The sequence below is a fragment of the Sycon ciliatum genome, chromosome 2 (genome assembly GCF_964019385.1).
Source record: "Sycon ciliatum chromosome 2, ocSycCili1.1, whole genome shotgun sequence".
NCBI lineage: Eukaryota > Metazoa > Porifera > Calcarea > Leucosolenida > Sycettidae > Sycon > Sycon ciliatum.
In genome coordinates, this window is record NC_088644.1 from 21,192,586 (window position 1) to 21,210,575 (window position 17,990).

Below are 17,990 nucleotides of genomic sequence, written 5' to 3' on the forward strand. Positions count from 1 at the left end.
AGTACTACTACTAGTGTAGTCCCAATCAAGTCATGTACATGTACATGTCGTAATAATTATAATAATGTATGCATTTCTACCCTAACACTAGAAACAGTATGAAATTCTTGAGTATCAGATCTACAGTCATCAAGCAACTGCATGCAGTCGTTGTGGACCATCATCCTGGTGGATGACAGGCTGCCATACGTGAACTCTAATTCTACATGTGGAATACCCATACATGTACATGTACAAGCACTTGAAAAGACTAACTTATATTGGAAGTCGAATAGCAATGCATGGAGCAAAGGTTGAGCTGCCTGTCTAAAAAGGAATGAGCCGGTGAAAAAAAAAGAGCCGGTGTGTGTATTCTGGGACTGTGTGTGTGTGTGTGTGTGTGTGTGTGTGTGTGTGTGTGTGTGTGTGTGTGTGTGTGTGTGTGTGTGTGTGTGTGTGTGTGTGTGTGTGTGTGTGTGTGTGTGTGTGTGTGTGTGTGTGTGTGTGTGTGTGTGTGTGTGTGTGTGTGTGTGTGTGTGTGTGTGTGTGTGTGTGTGTGTGTGTGTGTGTGTGTGTGTGTGTGTGTGTGTGTGTGTGTGTGTGTGTGTGTGTGTGTGTGTGTGTGTGTGTGTGTGTGTGTGTGTGTGTGTGTGTGTGTGTGTGTGTGTGTGTGTGTGTGTGTGTGTGTGTGTGTGTGTGTGTGTGTGTGTGTGTGTGTGTGTGTGTGTGTGTGTGTGTGTGTGTGTGTGTGTGTGTGTGTGTGTGTGTGTGTGTGTGTGTGTGTGTGTGTGTGTGTGTGTGTGTGTGTGTGTGTGTGTGTGTGTGTGTGTGTGTGTGTGTGTGTGTGTGTGTGTGTGTGTGTGTGTGTGTGTGTGTGTGTGTGTGTGTGTGTGTGTGTGTGTGTGTGTGTGTGTGTGTGTGTGTGTGTGTGTGTGTGTGTGTGTGTGTGTGTGTGTGTGTGTGTGTGTGTGTGTGTGTGTGTGTGTGTGTGTGTGTGTGTGTGTGTGTGTGTGTGTGTGTGTGTGTGTGTGTGTGTGTGTGTGTGTGTGTGTGTGTGTGTGTGTGTGTGTGTGTGTGTGTGTGTGTGTGTGTGTGTGTGTGTGTGTGTGTGTGTGTGTGTGTGTGTGTGTGTGTGTGTGTGTGTGTGTGTGTGTGTGTGTGTGTGTGTGTGTGTGTGTGTGTGTGTGTGTGTGTGTGTGTGTGTGTGTGTGTGTGTGTGTGTGTGTGTGTGTGTGTGTGTGTGTGTGTGTGTGTGTGTGTGTGTGTGTGTGTGTGTGTGTGTGTGTGTGTGTGTGTGTGTGTGTGTGTGTGTGTGTGTGTGTGTGTGTGTGTGTGTGTGTGTGTGTGTGTGTGTGTGTGTGTGTGTGTGTGTGTGTGTGTGTGTGTGTGTGTGTGTGTGTGTGTGTGTGTGTGTGTGTGTGTGTGTGTGTGTGTGTGTGTGTGTGTGTGTGTGTGTGTGTGTGTGTGTGTGTGTGTGTGTGTGTGTGTGTGTGTGTGTGTGTGTGTGTGTGTGTGTGTGTGTGTGTGTGTGTGTGTGAGGGATTCACTGGCCAGAAAAAGTCACTTCACACACTGTGACACAGCTGTGTGGTGGATACCAGGCTAAAAATAGTGGCGGTCAATTCATCAGCCTTGCAAGCTGTTGAATGGTGTAATCCCAGCACAAGTTGCTATGTCTAACATAGCTGTTCGCTATCACCGCTTCCGCGATGGGCATGTCTGAGGTCTGAGGTCTGAGGTGTGTGTGTGTCACTGTGTGTGTGTGCGTGCGTGTGTGTGAGAGCGTGTGTGTGAGAGCGTGTGTGTATGAAGCACAAGTTGCTATGGTGCATGTACAGTCATGTAGCTTGTTCGCTATAGTCGCTTCAGCGATGCCGATGGGCAGGTGTAAGGTAAGGTAAGGTGTGTGTGCGCGTGTATGCGCGTTGTGTAAACTTTTGTTCAAGTCACAATAAACAGCATGGCTCTGGACACAGCATGCCCAACCGCACTATCCGCCACGCACCGGTATGTATCTTCATCCTCAATGGACACTGACTGGAAGTGCAGCGCACCAGAAGGCAGCTGAGACAGGTGCGAATACCTGCCCTGGCCAGGGGTAATGGTTCGAAAGCCCCTCAACCACATCATGTTGGGTGTAGGGTATCCGTCAACCTGACACTGCAGTGTTACCGGCTCCCCTACCCTAGCTAAGGTCAGCGTCCGTGGACGTCGGGTGAAGAATGGCTCCTGGTCAATACGACGTCGAGCCCCACTGTCATCCAGTTGCCCTGTAGTGGTGCTAGTGGGCTCTGTGCGAGCCCCACCGTGATACCCAGTCGGACTAGACGCCGCTGGAGGGTTGATAGGCGTGGAGGAGGCGCCGCTAGCTGTAGATTGTGCGGTGGCTATGGTTTCACCGTAACTCTTTGCGGCTTTCAGTTCACTCGCCAGATGGCTAATCTGAAAGTGGAAAAAGGACGAACAGGGGATAGCCGCAGAAATGCTGGGTAACCATACGTTCTCTTTAGGCCCTTCGATACGTTGTCCTGATGACGTCAGTTCTGGGCCTTGGGTCAGGGCACAGGCATAGCGCAATGAGGGAAGCGCTCCAGTCTTCGTATCAGCAACAATACGGCGCCGAGACCCTGGGAATTTTCCTGTCGATCGGCGCTGCTGTGATGTACTGGTCGCCAACTGCTCCTCAGGAATCCAGGCTTGTTCGTCTTCCGACCACAGCCACCATGCCACGCGAGGGCGTGGCAGTGCGCCATCATTGCTCAAGTCACAGCACTGTGGGCGTGCTGTGCTCGATCCAGCCCTCTGCCTTTTCCGACACCACTTCTTGACTGGGCAGACTAGACGCGCGCTCCCATCGGTTTGGAGAGGCACGTCTATGGACGGAGTGGTGCGTATTTGTTCCGCGATGTTCACAAAATGCTCATTGCTGCTGTCAGAGTCTGAGTGGTCAGATTCGGCCTGTATGTGCAGATCCTCGATCAAGACCGGACCTAGCAATGGCAGCAGTATTGGAAGAAGCATGAAAGCGTACATCAATTTACCAAGCAACTTTTGCTAAGGGAATTGAGCCAGTAACCTTACCAGTCCGATTATTGTGAATCAACAAGGTGTTAAAGTCAAAGGCTTTGATTTAAACAGTAGCTGGTGATCGCAGTGCCGAAGATTTGATTTAAACAGTAGCTGGTGATCGCAGTGCCGAAGATTTGATTTAAACAGTAGCTGGTGATCGCAGTGCCGAAGATTCCCACCATTACTACAATGTAGTACACTACAATCTATACTCCTCCATACTACTCCTCCATACTACTCCTCCATACTACTGCATCCCTGACAGTGAGACCTCCGCTCTGTACTGCCTACTGCTGACTGTAGTCGTACAATAATGTACTGTCTTTCTTCCTTGATAATAATAATAATAATTATACTGATACCAGTTCACAACCCCATGGTTATACTAGTTTGTGCTCTTGGCAGTACATGTAGTTGTAGCACCTGTGAAAGTGTGAATTGTGATACTGTACTGTATCTAGTATCTACTACATGATATCCTGATCGCTAAGTCACGTGCGCTACACGTCTGTTCTTCTGATCTTCTACTAGTATAAAAAACTACTAACGGTTACTACATGTATAAGCAGGCTGAGGACATTTTCATCCATAAAAGTACATGTGAACAGGTTTTGTCAGAGAAACTATCACTATCCGTGGCAGTGCACAGCACAGTCGACTAGTCATGAACTACCAGTGTACCATTGCAGTGTACCAGTGTGCCGGTGTGCTGTTCGTTGGCGAGGAATGTGCAAAATGTGGAGATGGTCATGTTGTCAAGACGAAAACAAGCATACATGTACAATCTGATCTACACGCAATCATGCTATCGCAGTCGCACCCTTCCCCAGGCAAGCAATCATACTCATAAAAGACATAATAGTGTTACAAGAGTATATTTCCAGGTACGTGTACATGTACGAGTACATGCCTGTGCTGTGTCGGATTCTCATTGCGGTGTGTCCATTGAAACACAGACTACAACTACGGTAGTGGCCGTCGACGATCAGTGCCTTTTGAGCAGGGCTGCACCCTGGTTTTGAGTACATGAGCACCAATGGAATCCGGAACACCCGGTACCCAAGACTAGTACAATGTTCTGGCATGCGGTACATGTACACGTAGTTGAAATGCTATGTCTATGTCGACTATGAAGAGTCGTGTGCCACATGCAGAGGGCAGGAGAGGAACACCGGACTGTCGATCATGTTCACTCTCCACACGGACTACAGTACAGGTTTCAATGCAAAGATATGGAGTTGCATTGTCGAGCCTCTTCGGTGTTTCCGCACTGATTTCGGCGGTCAACCTACTGGTACATGTAAGTCCTTCCGACAGTCTGCTCACGCTACCTACATGTACCGGTACATGTAAATTGTAATGACTATGTACTTGCCAAGCTTCTACACCCTAGTCCAGGGAGTCGTAAAATACGGTATTTTACGACTCCCTGCCCTTGTCCCTATCCTGTGCGTGTACATACTAAGACTAGTATTGTTATGACGACACAGTAAATCTTATGCATGCACACACCAAACATGAAAGTGAAACCTTGTCCGTTACGTATAATTATGTGTTTCGCAGCAGGTTCGTACCGATCCTCATTCCTCACCCACCGACCTCAGCAATGGCGCCATTTGTGTACATGTACTGCCATTTACACAGTCATACATGTACATGATTGCATTATGCTTGCTGTATTAGACTAGTAGTAGTAGTAGTAGTAGTTCATGCACATGTTGCACTAACAATATTATTAGTAGTAGTACGTTTCCTCGCACTCTTTCTGGTTAGCTTCAAAGTTACCTGCCCTTGTGCATACATGTAGATAGCCCTTTACTTCACCATGCTCCATATCACTTTGATCATCATGGCGCTGGTTCTTTCGGTTCTTTCGGTTTGTATAGGGTTGTTATTGAGGCCGATGGGCGAAGAAGACCTTCAAGTTCAACTAGCCTTCACAATCATGTAATGGGCACCATTCTCCACCCGCGTGCAATGAACACAGAACGGTGGCAATACGATACAATCATGTACTAGTACATGGATAAACCTTGCTTAGTTCTGTCAAACCAACAACAATCATGTATAATGTACATGCGGTACATATTAGATAAACCTTGTGCGGTTGAAAAATGAAAACATAATGTAATGTATACGTGTAGTCCCTTACCTGCTTCTCCGAGTTCTCGTTCCACACTCCGCTCTCGAGGCATTAATCCAATGTCCAAGGCTGGCACAGCACACACTGATGATGACAATGCTGAAAGCCACAGGATTGCCCAGCAATAATACAAAGGCATTCCGGAGAAGCTGGACATCACAGTGCACATAGACCTGAGGCTGATCGAGGAATAGACGACTCCTGGCATTTACGAGATCCGATCTTGGACCTTCAAGAGTGTTTTGTCTACTTTCCTGGAAGACTCTTCCTTTTGTAGTCCACCTTCGACTCGACACAGCCATCTGAAATGTAAACAATGGAATACTGTCTTCGCAAGGGGAGGCTGGACGATAACGGGAAATGTCAAAAGCCTGTGTGAAGGAGTTCGTCACACCCACGGTAGACTCTGCGTAGGAAACTTCCACCTGGATCGCAATATCGTGGTCGATCAGTTGGAAGACTCAATGCTTTCTAGTCAGAGGCGGTACATGAGATGCTTCCGTGGCGTGAGCGGCCATCCGTAGCCGGGTAAGGCCTGCAGCGGCAAGTACAGTGATTAGTTGTAACCTGCACCTGCTGCCACGGAACCACCAGTCACCACGCAGCGACGAATACCAGACACAAGGTGGGAGTTCACCGGCTACAGATAGCGCCGCTGGACTGGACAGACCTCACCTGGTCCTACGTGTTGTAGACCTGGTCCCCCTCACTGCCACAGACTTGTTGCTGCTTTGCTTTAGTCTGTGTAGTGTAGGCTTTAGCTTTGGCCTTGTGCTTGTTCCGTAGCAAACCTGAGCATGCGCGTCACGCGGCGTGTATCGTCCGATCCGCCCGGTACCGGTCGCTATACCATTATGTTACTGAGTACAAAAAAAGTCATGCTAATGCGCTAGCATGCTGTCAACCAGGGAGTTGTAAAACTAAAAGCCTGCTATTCAATAGTATAATGCTGTCAACGGTGGGGATCAACCAATCAACATGTTTTCAACCAAATAAGGCTTTACCTACTACTAGTCCTTCAAGTATTATGTTTAATACTGTACTAATAATAGTTGCTTTGTGTGCTACCTACATTTTAAAATAATGTAAAGACAGTCAGTAGGTGTGTGCATGCGTGGTGTGTGGTGGTGATGCGTGTGTGCGTGTTTCATGGGTGTGTGTGTGTGTGTGTGTTTCATGGGTACCGGGTGTGTGTGCGTTAGACAGTATGTTCTACTTCTAGTATTTTCAGATGTGGTTGACTTTCACCCCTTCATCCCCTTTGCCTTTGATTAGCAATAATGTACATGTCACATGCATGGGATGTGGAATAAATAAATGGGAATATCGGGCCTTATCGGCCCAAACTGGCCAAAGTAAGATTGCTCTAAAGCAGAACTGATTCAGTCATACTGGACTGTGAGTGTGATGCTTAGAATGATTATGTAGTAATGAGTATTGGGCCTGCCCTGTGGTGCTAGATTGTAGAACGCATTACGGTATCATCGACAGGTCACGGTTGTTGAAGACAAAACAATACATTGTATACAGTATTATGGCTATTATAGTATAGCATGAGCCTTGGGGTAATGAGGTATAAACATGTACGTGTACGTCCAATGCATGGATCCACCTTGACGTCAATCTCAACCGCTTTTGCCGTTTTGGTGCTGAAGCCTGAGCGTGAGTGGAAGGACGGAGGTACTTGTACACCGTACATGCATGGTGTGACAGCATTTGCGTGTATGTGGTGCGTGCGTGCATGTGTGCGTGCATGTTTGTGAGTGCGTCCGTGGCATGGAAAACTGGGCCCCCCTGTGTCCCCTGTCCATGGGAACTATCGTGTATACAATGTACGTCACGCATGCTGAGCAGAACTTGCTTGCCAAAGTCATCCAGAAAATAGGAAGGCCAAAGACAGGCTGCGCTGGACACACGAAGCATGCAAGAATGCGGGAAGACCAGACGCACACAGGCTCCAGTTCCAAATCCAAACCCACGCACATTACATGTCGGTCCCTGGAGCTGCAGACTCCTGAAGTGAAGACTGTCAGAGACCGCACTCTACATCCATCATCATCATCATGATCATCATGATCAGCATGATTTTTGCACACAACATTGGGTGTGCATGTGATTCAAGGAGGAGGTTGTGGTGGGAGGGGGCGACGGCTCATAGACGGTCTTAAACCGCAGAACTTCAAACCGCACTGACGTACAGTTGCAGGGCTAGTGCTACCGCTGCCTCAGTGCCAGGCGCGCCGGCACTGCACTTGCACTGGTCATTGGGTACATCCCCCGAATCCTAGTAGTACTAGTAGGCTACACAGGCTAAATAAAGATATCCGTGTAAACTGAATAGTCATGTCCCACCGAAACGTACAGCCATCTTATCCGTTTGCTATCCCGGATGCACCTGACTTCTGTAACTCTCGCACACGCGTTCAGTGTCATCACTGACGGGGTACACTCGCAACACTCATGTATGCAACAGCTGTAACACACGTCACCCGCCACGATGACAGAACGACTGCAAGTAGTTAGTTGCCAACACACGGACGCAAGGAAGGAGGAACGACAATGGAAGTCATACCGGTAAATGTACATCATGAACCTGTCGACTACATGTGTAAGTACATGACTGTCTTCATCATGACAAGGAGGAGAGCCACTGTCCGCTGGAGGCTCTCCTCTTAAGATCTTGTCGATTGACAGAACTACTAGTACTACTGTATGATAAGCAGGGGATTTGGGATTATTGGTTCTTTCCTCTACCAAAATTTAATGGTACTGTTTACACACACCCGGGTACTTTCATTTGTTGGTGTTGTGTTCTAATCATTCGCCATGCCACCGTGAATGGTACTCGTACCTTGATCACCCAAGTAGCGTTGAAGCTGTAGCGTAAAAATGTTATGGGGGCTGATTTATAGCGTGGAATTCTAAACAACTCAAAGTTTCTTTGTAAGCAATACTGTGCAGAGTGAAATAATAACTATTACAGTACTTGGTGCTATTATTACAAATAAGAAAAGAAAATGATAACACCCGAAAGCGCTAAATACAAAATTAAGAAAAAAGGAAATCATAAACCACGTAGCACTAAAAGTGCACCAAATTATAATTTAGATAATGAGAAAAGCCGAATGAAAAAACCAAGAAATCATAACAAACAAAACAAACTGAAAATACAAAAGTAAATGAAGCTCATTATCATGGGAACACCATTACCAAAGAAACTGTACATGTATCATGTACACCGTTTATGGCACCAGGGCACATTCAGCAGCCGCCAGCACAGCCGAACCAGACAGATGTCGAGGCGGGTTCCGACGGTGACCACGTAGACTGGCAACCATTGCCCGAACAAGGCAAAAGGAGATCTTCGCCCGTACAAAAGCCATCATGACCGGGAAAGGCTCACGGCGCTTTTCACACAGCTTGCTGGGAATCCTGGCGAAGAGGGACGAAGCAGCTTTCCCCTGCCCACCAGTTGTTGCGAAGACCACGGGAACAAACGAGGAATGCTCCACCTCCAGAACTCGCCGTTCATACTTACGCCGCTTCTCCCGCTCGTGCTTTCTGTAGACAGACGGGATAGTAAGGTTTCGGTTGGAGGGGACAAAAGGGTTAAACACCCGAACATCAAACATTGTCCTCTCTAACCTACTCCCATACACTCCACGTGCTGCCACATCCAGACGAGCATGAGACTCCGTGTTGGCCGACCGGAGAGGGAATGTTTCACCAGAGAGGGGTTTCAACTCTGGCTCCACGCTGACGTCATGCGCAACCACACGCAACAGATTAGCGGTGAGATCTCGGAGCTCGTTGTGGCGCATCCCAGTGAATCCTCCGATGGCACATAACAGGGCATGGATGGTGTCGAAGGGCTTTCCACAGGTGCAGTGAGACGGCAACCGGGGAGGGGTCCAACCGTAGAGCAGACATAGGGCATCCCGGAAGCCAGCCTTGTGGATGGTAAACTAGAACTGGCGAGATGGCCGACTAGTGAGCCAACTGGAGGCACCTTTCTCAGCGGCTAGATCATGAGTCCGCCTGTGGTCGTCACTCAGGGTATCCCTGAGGGAGGGGAGGGCAGTTGCCTGATCTTGGCGATTAGCCGTGCGTTGGGCCGCCTTGGCTGCCTTGGTGGCTGCAACAACTTCCTCGATGGATTCCTCCTGTCGAAGGAGCTGCTCGACTAGAGGTCTGGTGACAGACGTAGATGGACCACCTGGTGCATACTGGCCAACCCTCCCGATTTTCCCGGGAAAATCCCGGGAAATCAACACTACTCCCGGGGTCCCGTGGATTTCAATCAAACTCCCGGAAAAGTCACAGTTTTGTATGATACAGGATTTCCCTGAAAACTCCATGGATTCGCCCCGAATGTCCCGGTTTTTACAACAATATATACGGTGCCCATTCCCGCTTCGAACTCTGCACGGCACCAGCCTAGCCTGCAAGATCTGCACTGCAGGGTCGAACTGTGCTGTACGCAGATCTGCAGAGTCGAACGTTTTTTTGGCGGGAAAAGCTCTTTTTCACTTGTTTTTCGTGCCATCCAGGGATTTTGAGAGAAATCCAGGGATTCTGCATGTCTTGTCAAGGGATTGAGGTTTCGGTGGTTGGTCAGTATGCTGGTGCGCATTCGTCGGAGAGCGCCGGCTGAAGTTGTGTCATCGGCATACCAGGACTGCATGGCCCCAGCTGCGGCGGCTTCCCGGGTCAGTGGCACTGCACGGTGCCAAGCGCATACATTGGCATAGCCAATGGGTCTCCTTGAGTGGTGCCCTCAGAAGACAGGATCACCTCTCCTCCAACATACAGGTGAGCGGTAGGTGTTGATGATAGCTGGTGCGAGCTCAGGACATAGCTGCTGAACATTGCGCAGGCAGACAGCTCTATTTAGGCGATTGAATGCAATAGTTGCATCCGCGAACAGGACTCCCTCCGTGTGGTCATCATCGAAGGTGGTCTTCACCGCATGAATGGCGGCTTCCACGCCGCACTCTTGCCCACCGCATAACTGCAGACAGCCAACAGCACTCTCTACCGCCGAGCCAACAATCTCAAGTATGGCTTTGCCCAGAATGCGACGGACGACTTCTCCGATCCTGATAGGCCGAACACCTGGCTGCTTGTTCAAAGGCACTAGACGGCAAGCCACATAAGCTTCCACTGAGATGGGGTCCACATCCTTGGTAGCTATTCGCCTGGCACAGGTAACCAGAGCATCGCACAGTACATCCGAGGCTGAGTGGAAGGAGGTACAAATCTTTCGCCAGTTGGCTGCGTCCATGCTTGAAGGCCCGGCTGCACCATGCGTGCGCAGTGCAGCTTGGCGAACAACATCCCTATTGAGTGCTGTGAAGATGACCGGATGTGGTTGGGGCAGAGGCTCTCCATCCATAACTGCGTCTTCGTTTAGAGGTGATGCTGCTGGATGCTTCTCTCGAACCGTGTGGTCACCTATGCCATTGTCAAGGCGATGCAGGCCACCCTTACTGTCGCAGTCAAGCATACGTGTGGCAGAGCCTATCTTTCCATCCATGACCAAGACGGCAAACCTCCTTGCTTCACTGTCGTCTTTTGCACGCTCTTCCCTGCTGGATCTGTTTGTAGCCTCTTGTATCTGTTGTTGGATTGTACGAGCTTCAGTCATCAACTCATCGATGTCTCCAGTATCCCAGCTCAATAGTCTGCGTTGGAGGCAATCAGCATGCTTTCGGCTGTCTACCATACGATATGGCTGTTGAAGCAGTACCTGTGTAGCCACCATCGCTACCTTGATGGACATACCCTCGCCTGCCGCTGCATCACCAAAGCACTGGTATAGACGAGCAATGATGCTAACATACTGCTCACCAGTTGCGCCAGAAGGGACACTTAACAGATTCGGGCGGAAGTGGACTGCTTCAGCATACGCTGCGTTAATCACCTGGCGGGATGAATCGAGATCGAACCGTGAATTGTATTCTGTTTGCCCGTACAAGAGGCTTAGGTTACCCCGGGTGACCCAAGCAGGGAGTCGTAACAAAGTTATCTTACGACTCCCTGATAAGAAGTGAGCTACGTCTTTCGCACAGTGTAACAGTTGTTGCCCCATGTCTGGCTGTGAGTTCTGGACCAGAGACCATTCCAAGACAAGTGAAAACTGAAAAGACAACAAAGTCTTCAGACTCGGCCCGATACGTACATTCTCCTTGTTCACCACTCCACACCTTACAGTCTATCATGGCCAACCATAGCCCGGCCATAGACATAGTCACATAGAACGAAGTGCGGTGCTCCGGTTGACTTTGATACTGAGCTCAGGCGGCTGGGCTGTGTTATTGTGGGCACCATCAAGAGTAGTACATGTAGTACTTCGAAGTACGTCTACGGTACATCACTGTTACATGACTGTACAGTCATGTACTCTTGGTGAAAGCTACCGTAAAAGTACGTAAATAAGTACCTGCCCGAAAGAAATACCCCCTTCATTCGTTTGGCTCTGTCTGTTGAAGTCAAGTCAAGCCCGATAAACATACTGCCCGAAATAAGTACCGGTACGGTGCGCACATGCAGCACGTAGCATGTACATTGACATGAAAATGACTTCTCCACTACACACAAGTCAGGTCCGAAAGTCAGTACCCGCCCGAAAGTTAGTACGGGTGTGGTCACTAAATTCGAAAGTGAATACGTACTTATTTACGGACTTTTACGGTAGCTACTGCTTACCCTTTGAGAACATGTGAAAAAAGAAGAAAAAAGAATAATGCAGTATACTATCAAGAGTATAAGCCCCCAAGAGTGTGCAACTCCCGATACCCTTTCTATGGGGTTCGCCGACGGCGAAAACCACATCACGTGGTGCAGTGTCCCAGTTGTTTCACATTTTACACATACATGTCGACATTTAGGAAATGCTTTCGCCATGACTGTACTTGCAGGTGCATGGATTCACACCGCATTGCATGCCCGATCATAATCCAAATTGACAACTTTACTCCACAATCAGCAAAACCATACCAGTATCAAGAGCCGAACGGAGACCCTTGACACCATGCCATACCACATTTGTTCACTTGTTTTCTCAGTTTTAATTTTTGTTTTTGCCATCTCATAATGATCTTGCAATTCATTGGATGAGAGTCATTAAATTAACATGGTGGAGCCTAAAAAAAAAGAGAGGTTGTGCTTCCCTGCTCAAGGGGGTGCTCCCAGCTGCAACTGAGGTTGTACTGCATAGAACAAACAAAGAAAGAGCAAGAGCGCACACATACGCACGCATGCACACATACACATATACACACACATGTTCAGATTATTCGGGACACAATTCGCGCAGCAGGTGTGCCACGCCATATCTAAGACTTTACCTTGCGACAATTCACAAACAGCCAAGTATCAGCAGCATACCGTTAAAAGTTCTTACAAGAGGCTTGTGGCGAGTCAGTGGTGACTTTCCGCATTGATAGAACGCTGTACCCACAAGATGATCTCGGCTCTCGGCTCTCTCTCTCTCTCTCTCTCTCTCTCTCTCTCTCTCTCTCTCTCTCTCTCTCTCTCTCTCTCTCTCTCTCTCTGTGGTGTGTGTGTGGTGTGTGGTGTGTGTGTGTGTGTGTGTGTGTCTGTCTCAAAGTGGCAACCAGAGAGTCACACCCAAAGCAGGATCGTGTACACCCCTGCAGACATCATACACAGCATTCAGGGTGCGTGTAGAGGTGTCATGTGATGTGAAGTGCTGCCGTTGCAAGCCCCATAGACAGCAGTTGCACACTCTTTAGGAGTCGTGTGTCATTCGGCACTGAACACACGATTCACAGCGGAATTCTTACCGGGCTTCATATTGCGCGCCGCCATGTGCTGAATGAACAAGCTGACACCTTCAATGACTGACAGAAGAACGGCACCTGAATGACGGAAGATAGCATGCGAACACAATGTATCGAGCCAGTGAGGAGACTAAGCACTCTGGACACTGGGCACGAGCACTTTCATATGTACACCAGCTGGACATCTTGATAGTGTACAGTCATAAAAAAAACCTGGGTTTGTGCTATGAATAAAGTAACTTACCGACAACAAAATTTCTCGCCATTGCACCACGTCCAGCTAGTAAAGCACAAAACAAGTAGAAAGTTTAGAAACGGCAACATATAATGAAGCAATCACCCGTGCACGCTCCGTGAAGCGAAGACCGGTCAAACAACAAACAGATGAAGTGGGATGACACGTTACCCGCTAGTTGGCATCAGTGGCCGGCAACACAACACATGATCAGGTACAATGCGCTACTGGAGCACAATCATGTCACTTCCCCACCAGCACCCCGGTACAGTAATCAACATGCAGCCAGCGGACCCTGTGTTTACCGGCCACCTGCTGGTGGACAGAGAACCAATCTTCCTGGTGAAGCAAGTGGTTTCCCTGGAACAGTGCACATGTCTACTGGGGCATGGACAATGGTTGGAAATGACCTGCCCTTCAAGAATAGTCCCTTGTTGTAGGGATTGATAACACAGGGGCTACTGTTAGAACTGAAGAAACATCAAAATTCCTGGTCTTCGTTGAAGCTTTGTCATTTGTCATTCGCAGCACAACTCACACACATTCACAGCACAACTCACATACACACACACACACATTCGCAGCACAACTCACACACATTCGGAGCACAACTCACACACACATTCGCAGCACAACTCACACACATTCGCAGCACAACTCACACACATACACAGCACAATGCACACACATTCGCAGCACAACACACACACACACACACACATTCGCAGCACAACGCACACACACACACACATTCGCAGCACAACTCACTCACACACACACACACATACACACACACACACACACCTCACCTCAGACCTGCCCATCGCGGAAGCGATGATAGCGAACAGCTATGTTAGACATAGCAACTTGTGCTGGGATTACACCATTCAACAGCTTGCAAGGCTGATGAATTGACCGCCACTATTTTTAGCCTGGTATCCACCAAACAGCTGATTGAAGTGACTTTTTCTGGCCAGTGAATCCCTATTTTTCATTTTTCCATTTTTTTCTTCTTTTTTTCTTTTTCTACACACACGCCACACCACATACTCCGGCATACACTGGCTGTTGGTAACCACCCAGGAGAATGAAAGAGAAGTCAGGAAGAGTTCGAGAAAGAGAAGAAAGACGTGTGCGACCATAATTGTCGGGAATTGAACCCGCAACCTCACGATTGGAAATCGACTGCACATACCACCACTGCACCATATGGGACACACACACACACACACACACACACACACACATTCGCAGCACAACTCACATACACACACACACACATATTCGCAGCACAACAACACACACACACATTCGCAGCACAACTCACACACACATTCGTAGCACAACTCACATCTGACAGCTAGCACAGCACCAGTAATGCCACCACTGAGAATGGGATTGAGCATGTCTTCTTTCCGCCGAATTCCACTCAGGGTACAGTCGCATGTGGAGAATATGGTACCCCAGGCAGCGAAATTGCCTACATTCAAAAATCACGCATACATGCACACACACATATAAACATAAGCGACATGCTTGGACCCATGAATAGCATAACATGTGCCCTTGTGTAATAAGCGCGGCGGCTTGAACACACAACACGAGTATCACTGTAGTCCAACTGTCCTATGCATAAGCCACACGTGAACTTGAACCACCGTTATAAGGGTGATAGTGTTACATGAATAAGGGCAACTGCTTTATCTCACACATACACCATACCACATTTTCATCTTTACAATGCGAAGAACGAACACAACTTTACCTTTGGTTTTCTCACACCAGTGCATGCACAACATAATAACAACTCACCTCCATACACAGGGGCACGGGCTTTGACGCTTTTTAAACCTCCAGACAGTTTCTTTCCCTGCAAATACGACCCACGCGGGAACACAGGAATGCATGGACACATGCACACACACAAACACACACAAACACACACATGCACATACACATACGTGCGCGCACATGTACACAAATTCATAGTGAAACCCCAAAAATTACCAAACTGGTATACCAGACGCACAGCAATGAAAAAAAGCCCGTGGCATGGACACACGTGAACGCTACACTAAATAATGCACGTTTCTAGCAAACCCATGCACCATATGAAACAAATGCGGAGTTGCACACACTCTTGCGCTCTTATGAACTCTTGTCAAATATCAAAACGTGGTCTTTTATTCAGATGTAAACTGTAAACTGCAAGTGAAGTGAAGAAAAACGTCAACTCGAGAAGTCAAGTGCAAGTGTAGAGGGAAAGGTCTAACATGTGCAAAACTACAGTACTCATCAGTCAGTCAACTACTCCTACTCGAAGTTTTTAACAATTCAAATTTGACGAAGAAAGGAAAAGGACAACATGTTACGAATTATGACAAACTGTCCACCAACGTAACCGGATCTTATACAGTCAGCGAGTGCGACAAAATAGCACAAAACTGACAAGGAGTACTGAGACATTCGGCAACCTGACACCAAATTTTGTCGCACTCACTGACTGTATAAGATCTGGTTACGCTGGTGGACAGTTTGTCATAACTCATAACATGTTGTCCTTTTCCTTTCTTCATCATAACAATTCAAATTTGGTTTGAATTTCTTCGGGACTTTCTTCAGACAAGCTTTGCAATTTTGCTCATACAAATATCTAACTGCAACCAATTGGATAACAAATTATTAATTTCTAAATTTTATATGTGGTATAGATGTGGGCCAAACCACTTTTTTCTTTCTTTCTAAGGATGGTTCAAATTTTCGAAATGCGCTGCATCGGTAGTTTTCATCCACATGATCACATCACATATGAAAAAAAGTTCTCATCCACATTTTCCCAGTTTGATTCAGTCTCTGCGTTTCGGTGGAAGTGCGCGAGTTCGATTGGATTAAAGTAGGAAGGGAGCGTCTCAGCTTAATCGGACCACGACCATTCGACTCAGCACCCCGAAGACTACAACTGGTGAAATTTTAATTTTTGCCTTAGGGCATGTTCGATTGGTAAGGATCGGGATCGGGATCCAGATCTCAGATCCTTCGGATCCTTCAGATTCAACTGGACACTTTGGCTGCATTCGATTGTAGAAACTGGATCCCGATCCCCGCCGACCAGATCACTTTGATCGGACGGATACAATCGAATGTGCACAACCGATAATCCGTTTCAAGGCCTTAGCAACCGCGTTGCTACAGCTCATCCCGTAGTATCTGTACGCGTTGTGGTAAACTCTTGACCTAGTGTACGCATATTGCGAGTTTTGAGTAGATACGAGTCGTACTATCGAAATGAATCCGTCGAATCCGTCTCTGGGAGGTGGGTTGACTGGATCCGAATCCGTGCTCTCGGGATCCGGATTCGTACAATCGAACATGCACAAATTTGGCGAATCCGGGTCCGGGGCTGATGGATTCGTACAATCGAACATGCCTTTAACTTCCCCTTTAAAGATCGCAAAATAATAACATTGAGTGTGTAATTTTCGCAGTAGAATTGATAAACATTCCCAAACAAAGGTGCACACCAGTACAGTGTTGGAACGAGCCATAGTGCTATGAATCAGAGCTCCACTAGTATCTCAAGAAAGGGGTTCTCACCTGAGGTGCATTTCTGAAGCCTTTGATGGCAGAAAACATGCTACCACCAATGGTGCCCATGGCAAAAGCACCGCCCGCATCGTCGACGATACGATAGGGACTGCAGTCACACACACACACAGCAAAGAGAGTTCATCCTGCAGTTCCTCCTCATACACCATGCCAGTCTATCACGTACCAAGGTTCTCTCTCCATGATTAAAAAAAGAAGAAGAGACCAAGTCCTGATGACTTTCAAAGTCACTTTCAGCTCCCTCAAATTATTTCGTCTTCTTGGCTTTGCAAGTACTGAGTACCACATGACCACCCTGGAAACGCTACATGGGTTTCGTTGCGCAATGATCATGATTTTTCGCGATTATAGATGCTTTTTAGCGCAAACTGACGTCATAATGTGTATTGTTGAGCGTGCACGCGTGACATCAAGAGTACATGTACTCTTGGTGACATGCATGCAACACGTGACGTAGGTCTATACGTACGTGTTACGTACGTGTTCTGGTGTTATGATGGATTGATGCTGCGCTGCCCAGCAGCGGTCACCATGGTCACATAAACACCTATGCTCGGCGATCGGATCGGTTGCGGATACCGCCGGTATCCAGGTATCTGATCTGTCACTTGTCAGTCGAGCAGATGTCTCGTCGTTGTGGCAGTTGTGCAGCGCAGTGGCTCGATGTGGCGAGGTGGACCTCCTACTTCCTAGTCCATCCCAGTCCCACTCCCAGGGCCAGAGTCAGACTACCACTACTATACTGGCACTACTGCTAAGTACTGGCACTACCTGCCACAGACGGATAGGAGACTTGTGCTGTGGCATGACATGACACTGACAGTCTAGTCGGTCGAGTGCGGGTGTGTAGAATAATGATACTAGTCTCTAGATACTTTATACTAATAGTACTCCTCCCTGTGACTCAGATCGAGTGATTGTTGAGTTTTGACGGTCGAATGCCGGAATGGTGTGTAGATCTACCACGTAACCGGTGCTCGGATAGAGTCGGTTTTTGATCCAGAAAGTCTGTTTGTTTATTCCAAAGCCGGAGCTAGCATCAGTGCAGTAGCCCGGGGTTGCAACTACCATGTGCCGAGTGTCGTGTAACACCCGCCGAGGTCAACGGCATGAACGCCGAGAAGAGAGGTAACTGCGTCGTTAGTAAACAGCC

The 17,990-nt window shown here is 48.0% G+C and overlaps 1 protein-coding gene across 1 annotated transcript; it reads right to left on the reverse strand.

Annotated features, from left to right (window-relative positions):
- Positions 1 to 12,246: 12,246 nt before the first annotated feature.
- On the reverse strand, positions 12,247 to 17,117 carry LOC135809164 (probable mitochondrial import inner membrane translocase subunit Tim17 1). The gene is made up of 7 exons (XM_065322450.1): positions 17,004 to 17,117; positions 16,826 to 16,925; positions 15,044 to 15,101; positions 14,583 to 14,711; positions 13,241 to 13,276; positions 13,000 to 13,074; positions 12,247 to 12,402 (listed from the first exon to the last, which is right to left on the reverse strand). Exons 1-7 carry the CDS (start codon positions 17,018 to 17,020, stop codon positions 12,368 to 12,370), a joined length of 450 nt encoding a protein of 149 aa, XP_065178522.1. The 5' UTR covers positions 17,021 to 17,117; the 3' UTR covers positions 12,247 to 12,367.
- Between the last annotated feature and the right edge of the window lie 873 nt (positions 17,118 to 17,990).